The following is a 16,001-nucleotide window of genomic DNA, read 5'->3' as shown; positions in this document are numbered from 1 at the left end:
TTAGATCTGTGAGACTCAACTGCGCTGGTAGGGTCGATTTCTGCAAAACAGCAAATATTCCTCCGCGCAAAAAGGCGTGCTACGCCTTGGACTAAAAAAATAGTCCGGTCGTTTATTCCGAATATCACAGTTAATACTCATCAAATGCTATCAAAACAGTTAGACTACGAGTAGCCAACAATTGCCTGAATTTGCCGGCACGTCTGTAGAACGAATTGGTTTATCAAAACAAGGAATAAGACTTGGCCACAGGAACAGGAAGCGAGGAGATTCTCTTAGCGCCCGACTAGAAAGAAGCTACAATTACGTCTTACCGATGCCTGTACTATTTAGCGCCGCTACGCTTAAGGACACGTATCCACTCCCAAATACACGGTAAGAAAAATATAACAGGCAATTGCTGGGTAAGTTACATATTTTTATTTTGTTCAGGGAGAGCGTTTGGGCGGTCTGGCGCAGCTTGAGGCCCTCGAGGTCCCCAGATGAGCTTCCGAGAATGCCTGATGTAAAAAGACTATCGCCTGTTGGAAAATGGCGACGCGGCGCAGGCAGGATCAAGGGCAGCTAGGCCATTAGCTACTGCATGCTAAAGTACTCAAGTACAGGACTCCCGGTTTTGTTTTCACTTAATGTTTTTGCGACCTAAACGTCGACTTTGCCGAGACCGCTAAATATGTTCGTTTGTCCGGCAACCTTTCAACAGACTTTGGCTTTATTGTCTAATGTTTGACCAACATTATCTGTAAATGGTGTATGAGGTTAATGCTAACCAAGTCTTAAAGACAAGGAAATCAAGCCACGTTTGTTGTTAAACCCCCATCAGGCTTTCTATAATTCATTTGTGACGTTCTTATTGCCTATCTCAGAGATTCGGAAATTATTAACATTTACAGTGAAGCTCATGCTCAATATCTATCGCTGTGCTTAAATGACCAGTGAACTACGGTGACAAACATGCAACCCAGTAGTCTTCAAAGGTTTACACTAAGTACCACCGAGAAAGCAAATCCTTGGCTCTCCAAGTACCACCTTCATGATCAACATTCAACTGTAGTAGAGTGGTTGGCCAAAGTCTTCAACCAAACCACTCAGGTTTTTATCCTTAAAAATAAGTATTTAATATTATAAATGACTGTAACATTATGCACAGGTTGAAAATGAACACTGCATTAAAATTTAAGCAGAAAACAATTGCTACTACTAATAATATTGCACATCAAATGCATTGCATGTGAGTCTATGGAAGAGGATTAGAGCCAGTGAAGAAAAAAAGTGGGTCACACTATTCTGACTTTTTTTCCCTCAGAATTCCCACTTTAAAGTCAGAATTATGAGAATCAAGTCAGAATTCCCACTTTAAAGTCAGAATTCTGAGAATAAAGTCAGAATTCTGACTTTAAAGTCGGAAAGTGGGAATTCTCACTTTAAAGTCAGAATTCTGACTTTAGAATTCTGACTTTATTCTCAGAATTTGACTTTTAAGTGAGAAAGTCAGAATTCTGAGAATAAAATCAGAATTCCCACTTTAATGTCAGAATTGTGACTTGAAAATCAGAAAGTGCGAATTCTCCCTTTAAAGTCAGAATTCTGACTTCAAAGGTGGAATTCTGACTTTAAAGTCAGGATTCTGTGACCCATTTCTTTTTCTTCATTGGCCCTAATACTCTTCCGTATAAGTCAAATACAAATTTTGTTAATATAATTTGTTTACAAATTAAATAGCAAACATTACATACAAACAAAGCTCATTCATCTAAACTGTACTTATACATACTGTACTGGATTTCTTAAAGTGACGTTTGAAGGCCAAGGCAGCTTGAACCAATCTTAGGATAACTGACTCCTGACTGATTTGCTCCTGAGGAAGTCATTAGCCTCGGACTCGAATATGTTTCCCAACTGTGCACTCTGAATGCTTATTAGATGTTACCAATAAAAGCATGAGAACATACACTTTGGGTGTTATTAGTCTATTATTACTTGGTGTAGTTAGTTTGATGATCATGTCGCATTTATGAAGAATTTATTTAATATACAGTTAATCCTAAATGGCTTCAGATTGACTGTTTCTAATATTTTCACTCATTCAAACTAAGGTAAGGCAAAATAGTGTCACCTTTCATAAAATATAATAATAATTGCGAATTTTTGAAGGTGAAACTTTCCCATTAAGGAATTGTTTATCATTATCAAACTACAGTAACCTAGTTGTATAAAATGCTCATATATTTAACTAGTAGGAGTATTATTTGTCTGTGCAGACACTGATCTCATACGTCCTTGTACAGTAGTGATGGATTCTGAGGAGAATGAGGTGGAAAGCAGTAGTGATGCAGGCCCCGCTGGCATGGAGGAGCCGTCGGAAAGCGGGATGGGCATGGAGTCGTCGGAGGCCATGTCGGCTGACAGCAGCGACGCTGCTTCCTCTCACGCTCAACCACCCGAGTCGGACTGTCATGTGGGACAGAGCTCCGAGGGACTTGTGGTAAGATATTGCAAGTAATGTTTAATGCGTTAGGAAAAGGTTGATGTGCTGCATGTCCAATAACTAGTCGTGAAAGCCAAAAAGAAATGATCAAAAGTGATACACGAACGGGGAAGTGGGGTCACTACACAAAAACCTAACTTAACTTAGGGTACAACAAAATAGACGTTAAAGTACGCTGTTTAAAAACAAGAATCCTTTTGCTTAAAAAATAAACACGTCTCCTATGAATGTTGAGCTTGACATCACCTCTATCCTCCAAGGTCTTCATCCCGGAGACAAGCTCCAGCACGGACGTCCGAGTGTCCTCCGTTCACCTCCCAGATTCTTCTTCAGTTGCCCAGTCCACCAGCGTTTCCAGCGTGTCCACTGTGACTCAGTCGGTGCTGGTGTCCGAGTCGGTCCAAGTGCTTGTTCATTCCAGCGCCGCCCCGTCTGAAGGAGCCATGATGGTGTCCGACTCCACTGCCTCTACCTCATCTGACCTGGGCTCAGCCATTGACAAGATCATTGAGTCCACCATTGGCCCTGACATCTTGAATGGTATCTCCACGTTCCTATCTTGCCGCGGAACAGACAACATCAATTGTTTTGTTTGGATTGCTGGCAAAAGCAAATATGTTTTATTTTCACTCCTCTTTCCAATAGGGTGCATAGCCGTAACCAGTGCAGAAGACAGAGATGCAGAACCAACGCAATATCTCATAGTACAAGGTCCTGAAAATGTTGTGTGTGAATAATTTGGCGCAGCAGTTAGTCTATCTGGTGTTCACATCCGTGTCTCCTTTAGGTGCTCCGATGGTAGCCCACATGTCCTCCTCGGTCTTGTCTGGTCGAATAGCCACCGAAGCACTCTCCGAGGGTCCCACGTCCACCTGTCTGGACCAGGGAGACATGCAGAGGAGCCCTGAGCCCGACCAGCCCGACGACCAGCCGGGACACTCTGGCTACCCAGAAGACAGCAGCAGTCATCCTGATCAGCCCCAACACTCTCACCCATCCCAGTACCTGGACTGCGGTGCAGATGGCCCAGACCAAACAGGGGAGTCCTCCCCTTCCTACGCGGAATGTTCTGAAGAACCCGACCAAACGCGCTCCCAGTCGGGCTTCCCCGACTACAGTGGCGACAACAGTGACCAAGACCTGCCCGGATATGTTGAATGCAGCAGGGCGGATTCAAACCCCACCAGCCGGGGCAACTACGTGGTGGAGTGCAGTGCCCACTATTTGTGCACTGTGGACGACGGAGAGCGGCCGCATCACTCGCGCGCCTACATCGACAGCAGCGCGGATCACAGGACGCAGATGAGCCGGCAGTACACCGCTGCTGCCGATTCTGAGCAACCCGAGTGTTCCCGTTACCGGGCACGTGATGACGACGACGACGAGCGGACTCAAGATCCCGATCAGCCACAGCAGCAACCCCAGCATTCCTGTTATACAGAGAACAGCAATGGCCCCGATGCGTCCCTCTATACTGAGGACAGCTCCTCGTCAGACCACCGTGTGGCAGACACGGCAGATTCAGGGGGGGTCCCAGAGGTGGCGGAGTGCAGCCAGAGCCAGCTGAGTCTCTACATCAGCAGCAGCGGCACCTACACGGCCAACTACAAGCCAGATGTTGCGCCACAGTGCTCAGCCAGCCGGGACGACCCTCGGCAGGTGGAAGCCGCCCCGGGCCAGCGAGAGAACGCGACGGCTGTGGCTGAAGGCTCCGGAGACCGGCCGCCCAACCTGGCTGAGCTGGAGGAGATGATGGAAGTTGTGATTGTACAGCAGTACAAGTGCAAAATGTGTCCGTACAAGAGCGTCTCCAAAGACACGCTGATTAACCACATGCGGGAAAAACACTTCAAACCTTCAGGTAGGTCAGCATGGTTAAAAAGATGTTATGTGAGGGCCAACGTCAGCCAAAGGCGCGGTGAACGTAAAAGACTGATATTTAGGTGTGGTGTATGTTATAATCCTCATATAAAGTTTGAATTGATGACCCCTGTTGTGTGTTAAGGGGGTTTGCAAACAAAGCGCAAACGTGGCCGGCCTCCCAAAAGCGCCACGGCGGCTTCTCAGCAGGCAGACCAAGGGAAGAAGGAGGAGGTGGCAACGAAGAGGAGAGAAATGCAGGTGAAGGTATCTGCATCTCATCAAGCTCAAGAGGATGACGACCAGGAAGACCAGATTCCAGACGCTGGTGCTATTGATGATTCTGAAGGTCAGTGTTAACAGTTACAGCCGTCTCAAAGAGTATAGACGGCTTGCTAAAATAATTTTTTTAAATGAAAAATCGAATGTTTTGCAATGCTTTTTGGAGTGTGACTATTATGTCTACCTGTTTTTTCTTACTATCTTGATCTTCCTGATAATTGTGGTCATAAAAAAGGCGCTTATCTCTAATCTCATCTCTGCTAATTTGTTCCTCAGAGGACAGTAACTACAACCCAGCTGAAGAGGACTGCCACGGAAGACTACCTGCCATTTTGAAGAAACACACTCCTCCGATCTCTTCCTCCTCTCAAGGTCGTCCTCAGCGTAAAGTTGGCCGTCCAAGGAAATACAACATCCTGGAAGAAGATGACGACAGCCAAGGTGGGTGGTCCCTTTCCCAAAGATCATTACAGCACTGGTGTGAGTAACTTTCCTCGAAGTTGCTATGGCAAAAAGTCAAGTCAAGCCCCAGTGCCCACGCAATTACAAGCAAACTAGACACTACTTTGGGTTAAGCCAGTTATTTGTCAAGTCTTTCATTAGCTTGAGCCAAGATTGACTATTGTTTCAGTCTAGCCTTGCTGCTGGAGTCCCATTCTCTGCCTAGTGTGACCCACCTGTGTATTTGTCCCTCCCTACAGAGGCAGAGAGTTTAGCGAAAAAGCCAAGAGTGAATTCCGACGCCAGCGCGGCTGACCAGGCGAGCTCCTCGGGCTTGGACAACGACGGCGGCGCTCTGGCGGCCGACAGGGACGAAGAGGTGGAGGTGGTGGTGAGCCAGTCGGACTCGGAGAACAAAGACCCCTCGTCCAACTCTCAGCAGGAAGAGTTCTTTCAGAGGAAACGAGGACGCCCCTCAAAGTGCTTTCTCCGCAAGAAATACAAGAAGCATTTGAGTCGCAAGTAAATGCCTTTCTTCATTTTCTAGGTTCAAGGGTTCTTTTCGTTTTCTCCGTAAGGAGAAATATTAGGTTAAAGAATGGACAGGAGGTCAAACAATGGACAAGAGACCTTAGTGCTAGGGCGGGCATACTAAATTGGATATGCCTAGTAATGCCAAGTTTCCTCTTTCAGTCGGTACTACAAATCCCTCAAGCCGCTCCTGAGACCTCACAGCTGCTGGATCTGCGGCTCGCGCTTCCTCACGCAGGAAGATCTGCGCTTCCACGTGGACTCCCACGAGGGCAACGAACCAGAGCGCTTTAAATGCCTCCAGTGCAACTACCGCTGCAAGCGCTGGTCCTCGCTTAAGGTCCAAAGGCGTTCTATCACAGGTCCCTTCAGCTTGCGTACGTGAGTGTAATGTCGGGTACGCGTGTATGTGTTTTGCAGGAACACATGTTCAACCACGAGGGTACGAAGCCGTTCAAGTGTGAGAAGTGCGAGTACTCCAGTGTTTACCGGAAAGATGTCATTCGTCACGCCGCGGTCCACGACAAAGAGAAGTAAGTCTCACCGGCCAGTGTGCACCAGAGGTTGGCAAAGTAGCCGAGTAGTTACGTTTTCAAGAATTCTGTAGTGATTGTTGCATTCATTTAGTTTTCCTTTTTTATTTCTTATTGTTCTTTTTTATTTTTCCAATTTTCCCTCTAAAACTGGTTAGTAATTAAAATTCATTACACCCTGGAGTGGTTGGCAGCCCAATGTAGGAAATAATCAGATTTAGTTTATTCAACAATTGGTTCATTAATTATATTTCAAAATGGGAAATGACTTAATTCCCATAATGAGTCTTTGCCCAACCCTGGTTTTGACTATACTACATGAATATATGGTTTGACAGTTTCTAACTATTTATTTTTACACCCACCAGGAAAAAAAAGACAGATGTGGTAAGTTTTGGCAATTCAATTTAAAAATGTGTCTGTCCACACATTGTGTGAAATTATCTAACTAAATCAACTATTCCCAAAAATGTCTTTTGCCTTTTAGACGGTGGTGACGGTAACAGAGTTCCCGTGTCCTATGTGTCACAAAGTTTACCCCATGCAGAAAAGGCTGACTCAGCACATGAAGACCCACAGCGCAGAGAAGCCGCACATGTGTGATAAGGTCCGCCGAGCCCAAATGCCATCATGGCATATTAGCACGCCATTATAGTGCCCTTTGAGGGACTCCTCAGCTTTTTATTGTCCTGTCTTAAAAATGTGATCTGTTTCTTTTTGTGATCTTTCAGTGTGGCAAATCCTTCAAGAAGCGTTACACTTTCAAAATGCACCTCCTAACGCACCTTCAGAGCGTGGGCAACAGCACGTCAGTATTCTTTTTGCATTCATAGTGTGATCAAAAGTATAACTCCTTATTTTCTAATATTTCAGCCAGTCTAGGTCCTAGACATTTGTCAATTTAGAACTGTATTTCACATACACACTGCCATTCAAAACTTTAAATGTCACTTGTTTTTCCCCTTCTAATAAACACCTTTTTTTTCCATACTTCTTTTTATTTCCAAGCTCATTAACGACTCCTAGGTACATTTTGCTCAGTGTGTCAGGACTAACCGTGTGTGTTGCGTTTTCATCAGATTCAAGTGTGAATTCTGTGACTACACTTGCGCCAACAAGAAGCTGCTGCTGAACCACCAGCTCTCCCACACCAGTGATCGACCCTACAAGTGCGAGCACTGTAAATACACTACCTCCAAAGAGGACTTCCTCGTGTCCCACCTGGCTATTAAACATACAGGTCAGTTTGATTAGATGTAAACAGACCATTGGTTTTTGAGCTCTTGGACCGGCAGGGTTCTTCATTTCGGCTGCTCTGTAAATATGTTTTTGTGTAGGAGACAAGCCCTTTGCCTGCACTATGTGTCACTTTGGGACCAAACATCGCAAAAATCTGCGGCTCCACGTGCAGTGTCGCCATCCGGAAGCTTTCGAGGAGTGGTCTATCGCTAACCCGGCAGCTGAGACCAAGCCACGTCGCAAGCCTTTTTATGCCCTGCAGCACGTAGAGGAGCAAAAAGAGCAAGACGAGGGTGGAGCTCAAGTCGTGCCGAACGGCATTGTGAGTCCACATGGCCGCTTTGAATTAGATTTTTAGTCATGAGGGAAACAGGCAACCATGCTCTTCTGTTTTTACATCTGTCAGGTTTCAGTGGACCCTGCAGCTCTTGAAGCTATTCAGGGGATGGGAAATGCGTCACTATCCCAAGATGCACTGGGAAACACCACCATCATCTATGAACATGGTTAGACACATTGGCATTGCACAATATTGAACCTCTTTTTTTACTTGTTTTTCTGAAATTGCACAATATTGAAAAAAGAAACTCTGTTGAACACCAACTATGGGGTTGTCCACTGTATAGAATTTGAATTTGACCTGTAACAAAACAGGAGGGTTAAATCTACTCAGCATGGGACAAACTTAGTAACTTCATATGGTGCAGCGTACTTGAAGAAAAAAACTGAAAGAAGTATTTGCGTCTTCCCCAGCTGAATCTGGTGAGCTCTCTGCCCAGAATGCCCTGAGCCTGCTGCTAAATATGAGCAACGCCCGGGAACTGGTCGGAGACGCCTTACAAGTTGGTGACACTGCTCAAATAGCAAACGTTACTTGTGACCTTATCCTTCAACCATCATGACATTGATTGTGCTCCCCAGGTGACGGTGCTCAAGGCCGATGGCAGCACAGATGTCAAAGCTCTCGAGAAAGAAACGTGGAGCGCTATTTCGGCGGCATCGGGTCAGGCCCACAAGGTCGTCACAGTCCACGTGTCTGAGAACGGTGACACCGTTTTGCAGGAGGCCTATGAGGCAGAGACAGAAGAAATCGCTCAGATTGGCATGGAAACCTACACGGATGAAGGGGAGTTCAATGTGGTGGAGCAGGTGACCGAAGAAGTCCAAAGCTCTGAGTGCAGGTGAAGGAATGATTTCAAATGACTTTTTGTCTCTTTTCGGGCATGGCTTTGTGAATTGGCTGAAAATCTCTCAAATGACTTTTTGACCTGAAAATAGTTAACAACCAGGGACGTATTGGTCCCAAAATTTGGCCCTGGAATTTGAGATAAAAGGCCCATTGGTCCAAAAGCCGAACATCAATTAGTTCTTCTGCCATGTGCTTAAGCTCTGAACACTAACCAATGAGCGGTGACAGTAAATTTAGGTTACATCTTTTTTGTAATATACTAAATACATTTTCTAATAATTTTTTTTCCCAGTAATGAGAACACCGATCAGGTTCAGGAATCTGAGGAACAGAACCTGAAGAGTGACAAGTTCTACCTAGCTTCTGGTTTGCCTGACGGTGTTTTGCAGGTGGAGGTAATATTATTATTATTCTTTTATTTTTATTTTTTCAAAAAGACAGGTTCACATTGAAAAGGTGTCGCGTTTTCTTTCACTTGCAGCTCAGCAGTGAAGCGCCCTCATCTCCTTCCGCGACGAGCTCACCCTGTGTCAGCGGCAAGAGGTTCTCCTGTCGCATTTGCACAGAGTCTTTCCACTGCCGCTCGGACATGGAAAACCACAAGCGGGCACACGTGGATACCAACACCTTCAGGTGCCACGACTGTGACTTCACCTCAAGCTCCTGGCCCGAGGTTAAGGTAGGTACAGAAGGCCGCATGGTTATCAGCAGTAGATGTTGTATGGCATGGCAGCTACACTTGGACAAACTTGGGTGAGTCTGAACTTGGATCACTTGCAAGTCAAGCTGCTGAGGGCTTGAAACTTCCTTGCAAAGTTCCAAAGAGTTTCTCGTAAACTGCCATGAGAAGTTAAGCTTTGGAAGTTTGGAGTTGACATCAGATAAGGTTCCTTCTACAGTTTGGGTAACTGCAAAATGATATTTTTTTCCTTTCTTCAGGCTCACATGGAGCTGCACTCGTACTTGCGACCTCACAAGTGCCTCAACTGCAGCTTTGCCTCCAAGAACAGGAAGGACCTGCGCAGACACCTGCTGACACACACCAACGAGAAGCCATTTTCTTGCACACTTTGTGGACAGAGGTAGGAACAAAACATTTTAGTTTTTCTATGAATGAAATGAATGATTTCAATTTAGACAGTTTCTACCTTGCCATTGACTGGTGACCAACCCAAGATAGTATATCCTGCTTCTGGTCCATAATTATCTGGCGTGTATCTAAAACCCCAGATCTAAAAATCTGACTTGCAGATAAGCTTGAATGAATTGATTAAAGTCAAATAATCGTCCAGCCGCAGTGTATTATTGTAGTCTGACGAGCACATGCTTTTCCAGCTTCAATCGCAATGGCCACCTCAAGTTCCACAAGGAGCGTGTCCACAACCAGAAACAGACCACCACGCGCAAAAGCCGGGGTGCCGCGTCCCAGCAGACCATCGTAGTCAATGGCGACGAGGAGGCGCTGGCCACGCTGCAGTGTAAAACACCACACTTGATGCATAAACACAAAACTATTTGCATACATCACATTCAAAGCTCACTTTTGTGTTACAGCCTTGCATGCCCACCAGGCAGTCATCAGCACAGATCAGCTGCAGGCTCTGAGTCAAGAGCACATCATCGTGGCCCAAGATCAGTCCCTAACTGACCAGGTAGTGCAACCCTAGCGTTCACGCTAAGCTACACGTATGATAACATCTTTGTTTGCCTCCATCAGGAGGAGACCACATACATCCAGCAGATCACAACCATTGACGGACAGACGGTCCAGCACCTCATGACTGGAGACAATCAGGTCACCGAGGTGAGGAGCTGGAGATCTTTTGCTTGACTTGGATGACTACCAAGCTACCATACTCAGAACCAACTTGCGCTCACCGTGTTTAGGTGCAGTACATCATCTCCCAGGATGGCGTGCAGCATTTAATCCCGCAGGAGTACGTCGTGCTAACAGAAGGCAATCACATCCAGGTGAGCGCATGTCACGCTTGACCCGAGGGCTGTGCCTGATGCTCGCGAGACTCATCTGCTGCGAATGTCCCTCAGATACCAGATGGACAGATCATCCAGTACGAGCATGAAGAAGGCTTTCTGCAGGAGCAACAGGTGATGCCATAAAGCTGGGCTCGGCTTTGTTTAGATTTCCAAGTAGTCACTCTTGACTCTCTTTGGAATGGATTATTTGAATTGGATGCCTCTGGACTCGGGGGACCAGTGTTCCAATTCCAATTCCAATCTTGAATGTCCGGGTGGGTCATGCATAACATACCCAGCCACTAGGCCCACTTCCACGACATCAGAGGTTTAAAAACTGTACCAAACACATCATCGCGGTGATTTTTTAAATAATTTTTTTAATTAAATATGTAAACAATATTCTTGATGTTTTGCGTTTTTCACTAAAACAGCAATTCTTCCTTCCACTTCTTTCTTATAAGATGGCGGTCAGCACCGACAATCCAATCCAGTACCTGCCCGCTGCTGCCTCAGAACAGCAGGCTCTAGAGACCGCCGCCCACTCTGCTGTCACAGGTCTGCACTCTGATTTGACAGATTTATTGATTTATTCTAAGATGTGCAGCGTGCGTGAGTCACAACATGGTGACTGCTAATGTTAAATTCAAACACACAAAAAAGTGACAAGCATATGACATTCCTGTCCAACATTACAAATGCATGCAAAGATTAACATAACATTAACACATAAGTTGCTCCAGCGGCTAACTATAAATTATGAATAATAAGTAAACGGATGAAAACGAATGGTGCTTTACAAGCTACAGTTGAAATGACACAGGGTAAAAAAAAAAAAAAACATTCAAATAAAAATTATGACATTCATTTTCTTCACTTGGAGTGCAGAAACTCCTCAACTGCCTCTTTTAGTAACTTCAAATAACACATAAAATTGCTCCATCGTCAGCATTTTTGTTTTATTTCATATGATGTGATCCAGTAGATCTTTAATTTGTAAAACTTTAATCTCAAATGAAATCAATTTGACCCCAATTTTATGTTTCAAAAAAGGGAATTGAAAAGTTTCCCCTCGATTTCACAAAACAGACGGTTTGATGTTTTGACTTCTTGACCTTCATCGGTGATTCCCAAACTTTAACCACCTAAAAAAGGACCTTACTGTGCAAGTACAGTGACATGAACAAATCCAAACTCCATTTGTCTGTTGCAGCGGTAGCCGACGCGGCAGTGATAGCGGAGGCGCAGGTTCAGGAGGTTTACACGACGGAAGCTACGCCTGAGCAGATGGCGCAACTTCAGCAGGAGCAGGAGGAGCAGCAGCAGCAGCAGCCGCCGCAGCAGCAGCAGCAGCAGGGCGTCCACTATGACATTATCGCTTTCACTGTAGAGTAGATCTGCCGTGCCACCTATCTGCTTGTTCATGCAGTTTTGCCGCATTGTTGCCCCAAGAATTTGCAGAGTATATAGGGCAAGTTTATGAATGTCTTTTTGGGAGAGAAAAGTGTCTTGTCTATTTAAGTTTATTCGTTTTTAGAATGCCAAAAAGATGTTAATAGAAAATGTTGTACATAGCTTTGACTTTTGTTGTTTTTTTTTTCTTCTGGTAAATCTCAAGTTTTAAATAAGATACATGCTAACACCAAAAAAAAAAAAATGAAAAAAATATTGGTTTATATATGTAACATCTATTTGAGAAACAGTTCTGGGGGAAAAAAAATAAGACCAAAATAAGCATTTTGATCTTTTAATCATGTTTCATTTTTTTCATTTTCTACAAATAACATTCATATTTAAATTTGGAGAATTATGTTAATGGTTCGTAATTAAAAATAGTAAAATCAGAGAAACAGATCATTTTTTAGTTGTCTATTATAATTTCTTCACATAGCTGTACATTTTCTTTTTCATTCATGTCATTTTTTTCTACTAAACTGATTTGATCAACCTTCCCTATTGCTATGATTGGGCAATTATAAAAGAACCGTTTTAGGCAAGATGAATAAAAAGTTCCCAGATGTTTACTAAAAACTGTGACATTCTTTAGTCAAAATTGATGAATTACAGCACACCTAATTTGCTTTTATGGTCCTTACATTAGTTTTGAAGGCATCATGGACTTGTATTGGAGAGCCGCTCGCCACATATTGGGCTTCGTGTGTTGGGGTCACTTCTCGCCATAAACCCTTATTTCAAGCACTGACATTTTCGTTCTCCTTAAGATTAGATGTATTAAAAAAGGTTGATATTGCCTATACGGGTCTCTTCATTTGTTTTTATGGAAAAATAAATTGGTATGTGGGAGGAAAAATAATTTATGTTGCTTTAGCTGTGTCATACATTTGCCAAACTATTTCTAAAACGTTTATGTGTGTTTAAAATGTGTTGAGAGGCACAAGAGTTTGAACACATGACACTAAAAAGTCCATGTCGCCTTTAAGTCTGTCTAAATGCTAAAATGGGAAGGCAATGTCGTTCTGTGCAGCTAAACTAAATGGAGAAGTTGCTTTTTTCTGTTTGCAAGGACAAACGAGAAGAGGAAAAAGTCCAAAGTGTTCTCATGATATGAGATTTAAAATGAAGCTGCAGTTTCTGATCCTTCTTTCTTTAGGTGAGGCACGACACTTATTATGTTCTGTTGTTCTCTGCTTCTTGACTAATGATATTTGTTCCCCAGATGTTTCCGGATGCATCGGCCTGCAGATGGTACAAGAGTTTGATGACATTTACCTGAGACTTGAGTTCCCGCCACTTTACAGAGGATATGTCAAGTCATGCTGCAAGGTGTTTTCAAACGGGTGTCAAACCCTCCTGGACAGTACAGGCTACACCGCCGACTTCCTGAGAGGAAGAGTGAGCTTCACGGAGACAAACAGCTGGATTGAGTTCAAAGTGGCTCAGGCACAGACGGCAGATGAAGGCTACTACAGATGTGTGCTGCTGGGCGCTCCCGCCTACATTTACGCGGATCAGTGGTTTTACGTCATTGGTAAGCTTTCCCTTCACACAACTATAGAATTTTTTGTGATGACTAGACAAAAGCTGATTTCATATGGCAGAAAATGATCAACTTCCACCTGAACATCGAGGAAAGCTTGTTGCGGATATCCTTAAAGCATTTTTTTCTTAAGAAAAAAAAAAATTAATGTTGAACAGTTGTAAATTGATGCCAGGAGCCTTCGACCCTTTTGCACACACTGAGGAGCTATATTTTCATATTTTTGTCAGGAACCTCAGCTGACCAGGACAACCAGTACCACCGGATCCCGTTGCCGACCATAACCGAGAGCCCGGAGTTGATCGGGACTCAAGTGGCACAAGTGACCAGTGACCATTTCATGTATGCACAACTACAGTGACGGTTTGACGGACCTTCCGTCAGTACTGACAGAATCATCACATGGAGTGGTAGGATCTGTTTAGTGGTTCGCATGGCTCTAAAGCTTTGTCCCTTTTAGAAGCAGAACCATTTGGACTTTTGCCACCCTCGCTGCCATCATTATGATTGTTGTTGTTGCCTCAGTTATCGGAGCGCTTTGCTTCAGAAGCAAGACCAAATCCAAACACTTGGGTAAGCTTTTCATTTGTTATAATTATTATTATTATTATTATTATTATTATTATTATTATTATTATCCATTTTGACTGGTCACTAATCACCAACCAGTTTGATCAAGCCAGCCAATGCCAGGGCAAATATAGACACTCATTAGGCCGATTGCCAGTCAATCATATAATAGTTGACGCAATCAATCAAACCAATCTTTTCTTTTCCATCCTCACTGAAGCCAACATGCTGACATTGTTTATTTTTATGAGTGGAAAAACCCTCAACAGATGGGAACAACATGCAACCTTCACACAGGAAGGCCTAACCCAAAATTTGTTGACCGCTCAAACACCATGCTGCCCAATGCAATAAATTTAGATCAATCAACTTTAGTTTTCTCCCCTGAATTAATCCATTGGTTTTATTGTAGGCAAGTGTGCAAAATCTCCGCCTGAGTCATCCAAAGAAGACGCACTAGTAGGTGCTAAAAGAGGAACACAACCCCTCTGACTCACTCTTTTCTCCCTTTAAATTAAAAAAAAAAAGAACTTGTAACAAACACATTGTTTGCGCCTATAGGAGACGTCTGACGTCATCTACACGACAGTAGACTTTCCAAGTGAGCTGTACGCCATGGGAGCACCTGATGCTGGTGTGGTAGAGTACTCCGTACTCGCTGTCCACCGGTGAATGTGCTTGCAACCACAAGGGTCAACGTTAGGACTTTACATATACTATGTAAAATTGACTTTTGAGTGTATTTGTATCCAAGATTCTGTGTACCAACCCACCAAATGGGGAAATTAAACACCCAAGTCATTTTTATTGTGCCCTGACCATTTGAAAAAAAAAATTGCTATAAAGGTGTGGCTAATTGATCACCAGTATTAGTGATAATCAGCTTTAGCTAATAGCATCATCAGCATTAGCTTCAAAAAGAGTACGCAACAAGAGTAAATTGTTGCATTAAATTAACATTTTCCCCCCAAATGACTTCTTTAAAAACAAATTAATATTAATTATTTAAATTAATTAATATGGCTTCAAAATCCCAATGTTTACCATTCTATAATAACGATGCAAAACATTTTTGATGTGAAGATGTTTTTGTTAGTTTTCAGGGATGTTTTCCGGTTACCAATGTTTTATTTCAGTTGATCTCTGAAATAACTTTTTTTTTAATCTTTTGGATTTATTGACTTCAGCAGGCTAATTCCAGTTTAAAGACTAAAGAATTAATTTGCGTGCTTATTGTTCACCGTGAGACCTTTTCACAATCTATAAGCTCTGTTATCATGTCATCTTTTTTCTTCTTTGAGTCTGGTTACTGGCTACGAGAAAGCCGCTTGATATTTTATTCTTAGTCCAAGCTTTTGCCCGTTTTTCAAAAATCCAATAGATTTCATCGTGGATTGAGTGTCACGTGTGTGACATTTGAGTGGAACAATGACAAGCCAGATAAAGATCATGTTTTGCTCTCACTTCACTGATAAAATCTGACACACTGTATGACATTCATGACAAAAACGGAGGGACCGTTCCTAGCTTCAAGTGGTTTACAGAATCATTGTTTTGACGTATGTTTGAGTGATTTTCGTCACAGTTTTGTAGCATTTATGGGTGATTGCTATGCCAACTGATCAAGAACAAATCTAGCTATAAAATAAAAAGAAAAATGTTGATATTGTCTTTTTCTGATGACATGCTTGTCGTGTCGGGCTTACCTTAAATCAGAGCAAATAGCTTGAAGACATTTTTGCTGAGTCATATAGCTCAATTCTTTTTTTCTTCCTGTCAATGGCTTTTGAGAAACACAGCTTATTTAAAAAAAAAAATCATACTAAAAAGAGCTCATTTTAAATTTCATTTTCAATAGTATGTTTGATATATGTTAGCCATTAAAAGGAAGAACAA

At 43.2% G+C, this 16,001-nt stretch overlaps 2 protein-coding genes across 5 annotated transcripts; both read left to right on the top strand.

The window, feature by feature from the left end:
• The first annotated feature begins 134 nt into the window (after positions 1-134).
• LOC125988037 (zinc finger protein 335) lies at positions 135-12,790 on the top strand. 4 transcript variants are annotated; one of them, XM_049752780.2, is made up of 29 exons: positions 135-375; positions 433-1,092; positions 2,292-2,485; positions 2,749-3,028; positions 3,134-3,199; positions 3,276-4,349; positions 4,494-4,697; positions 4,907-5,071; positions 5,332-5,593; positions 5,765-5,942; positions 6,023-6,135; positions 6,504-6,522; positions 6,623-6,742; positions 6,867-6,943; positions 7,215-7,375; positions 7,473-7,696; positions 7,781-7,880; positions 8,128-8,216; positions 8,296-8,555; positions 8,856-8,958; positions 9,045-9,242; positions 9,503-9,645; positions 9,899-10,041; positions 10,118-10,215; positions 10,281-10,367; positions 10,451-10,534; positions 10,610-10,669; positions 11,002-11,095; positions 11,751-12,790. In XM_049752780.2, the coding sequence occupies exons 3-29, from the start codon at positions 2,294-2,296 to the stop codon at positions 11,930-11,932; spliced, it is 4,776 nt and encodes a 1,591-aa protein (XP_049608737.1). In that variant the 5' UTR covers positions 135-375; positions 433-1,092; positions 2,292-2,293; the 3' UTR covers positions 11,933-12,790. The 4 variants fall into 4 exon arrangements, with proteins under 4 accessions (XP_049608737.1, XP_049608738.1, XP_049608736.1 ...); XM_049752781.2 differs by having other exon boundaries at positions 2,289-2,485; XM_049752779.2 differs by lacking the exon at positions 433-1,092.
• A 192-nt stretch (positions 12,791-12,982) lies between these two features.
• Positions 12,983-15,935, top strand: LOC125988062 (uncharacterized). The gene is made up of 6 exons (XM_049752846.1): positions 12,983-13,148; positions 13,215-13,526; positions 13,766-13,877; positions 13,996-14,108; positions 14,518-14,564; positions 14,667-15,935. Exons 1-6 carry the CDS (start codon positions 13,007-13,009, stop codon positions 14,775-14,777), a joined length of 837 nt encoding a protein of 278 aa, XP_049608803.1. The 5' UTR covers positions 12,983-13,006; the 3' UTR covers positions 14,778-15,935.
• The last annotated feature ends 66 nt before the right edge of the window (positions 15,936-16,001 follow it).

Source organism: Syngnathus scovelli, chromosome 2, assembly GCF_024217435.2.
Source record: "Syngnathus scovelli strain Florida chromosome 2, RoL_Ssco_1.2, whole genome shotgun sequence".
NCBI classification, from domain to species: Eukaryota; Metazoa; Chordata; class Actinopteri; order Syngnathiformes; family Syngnathidae; genus Syngnathus; species Syngnathus scovelli.
This window is presented reverse-complemented; position numbering and strand designations above follow the sequence as displayed.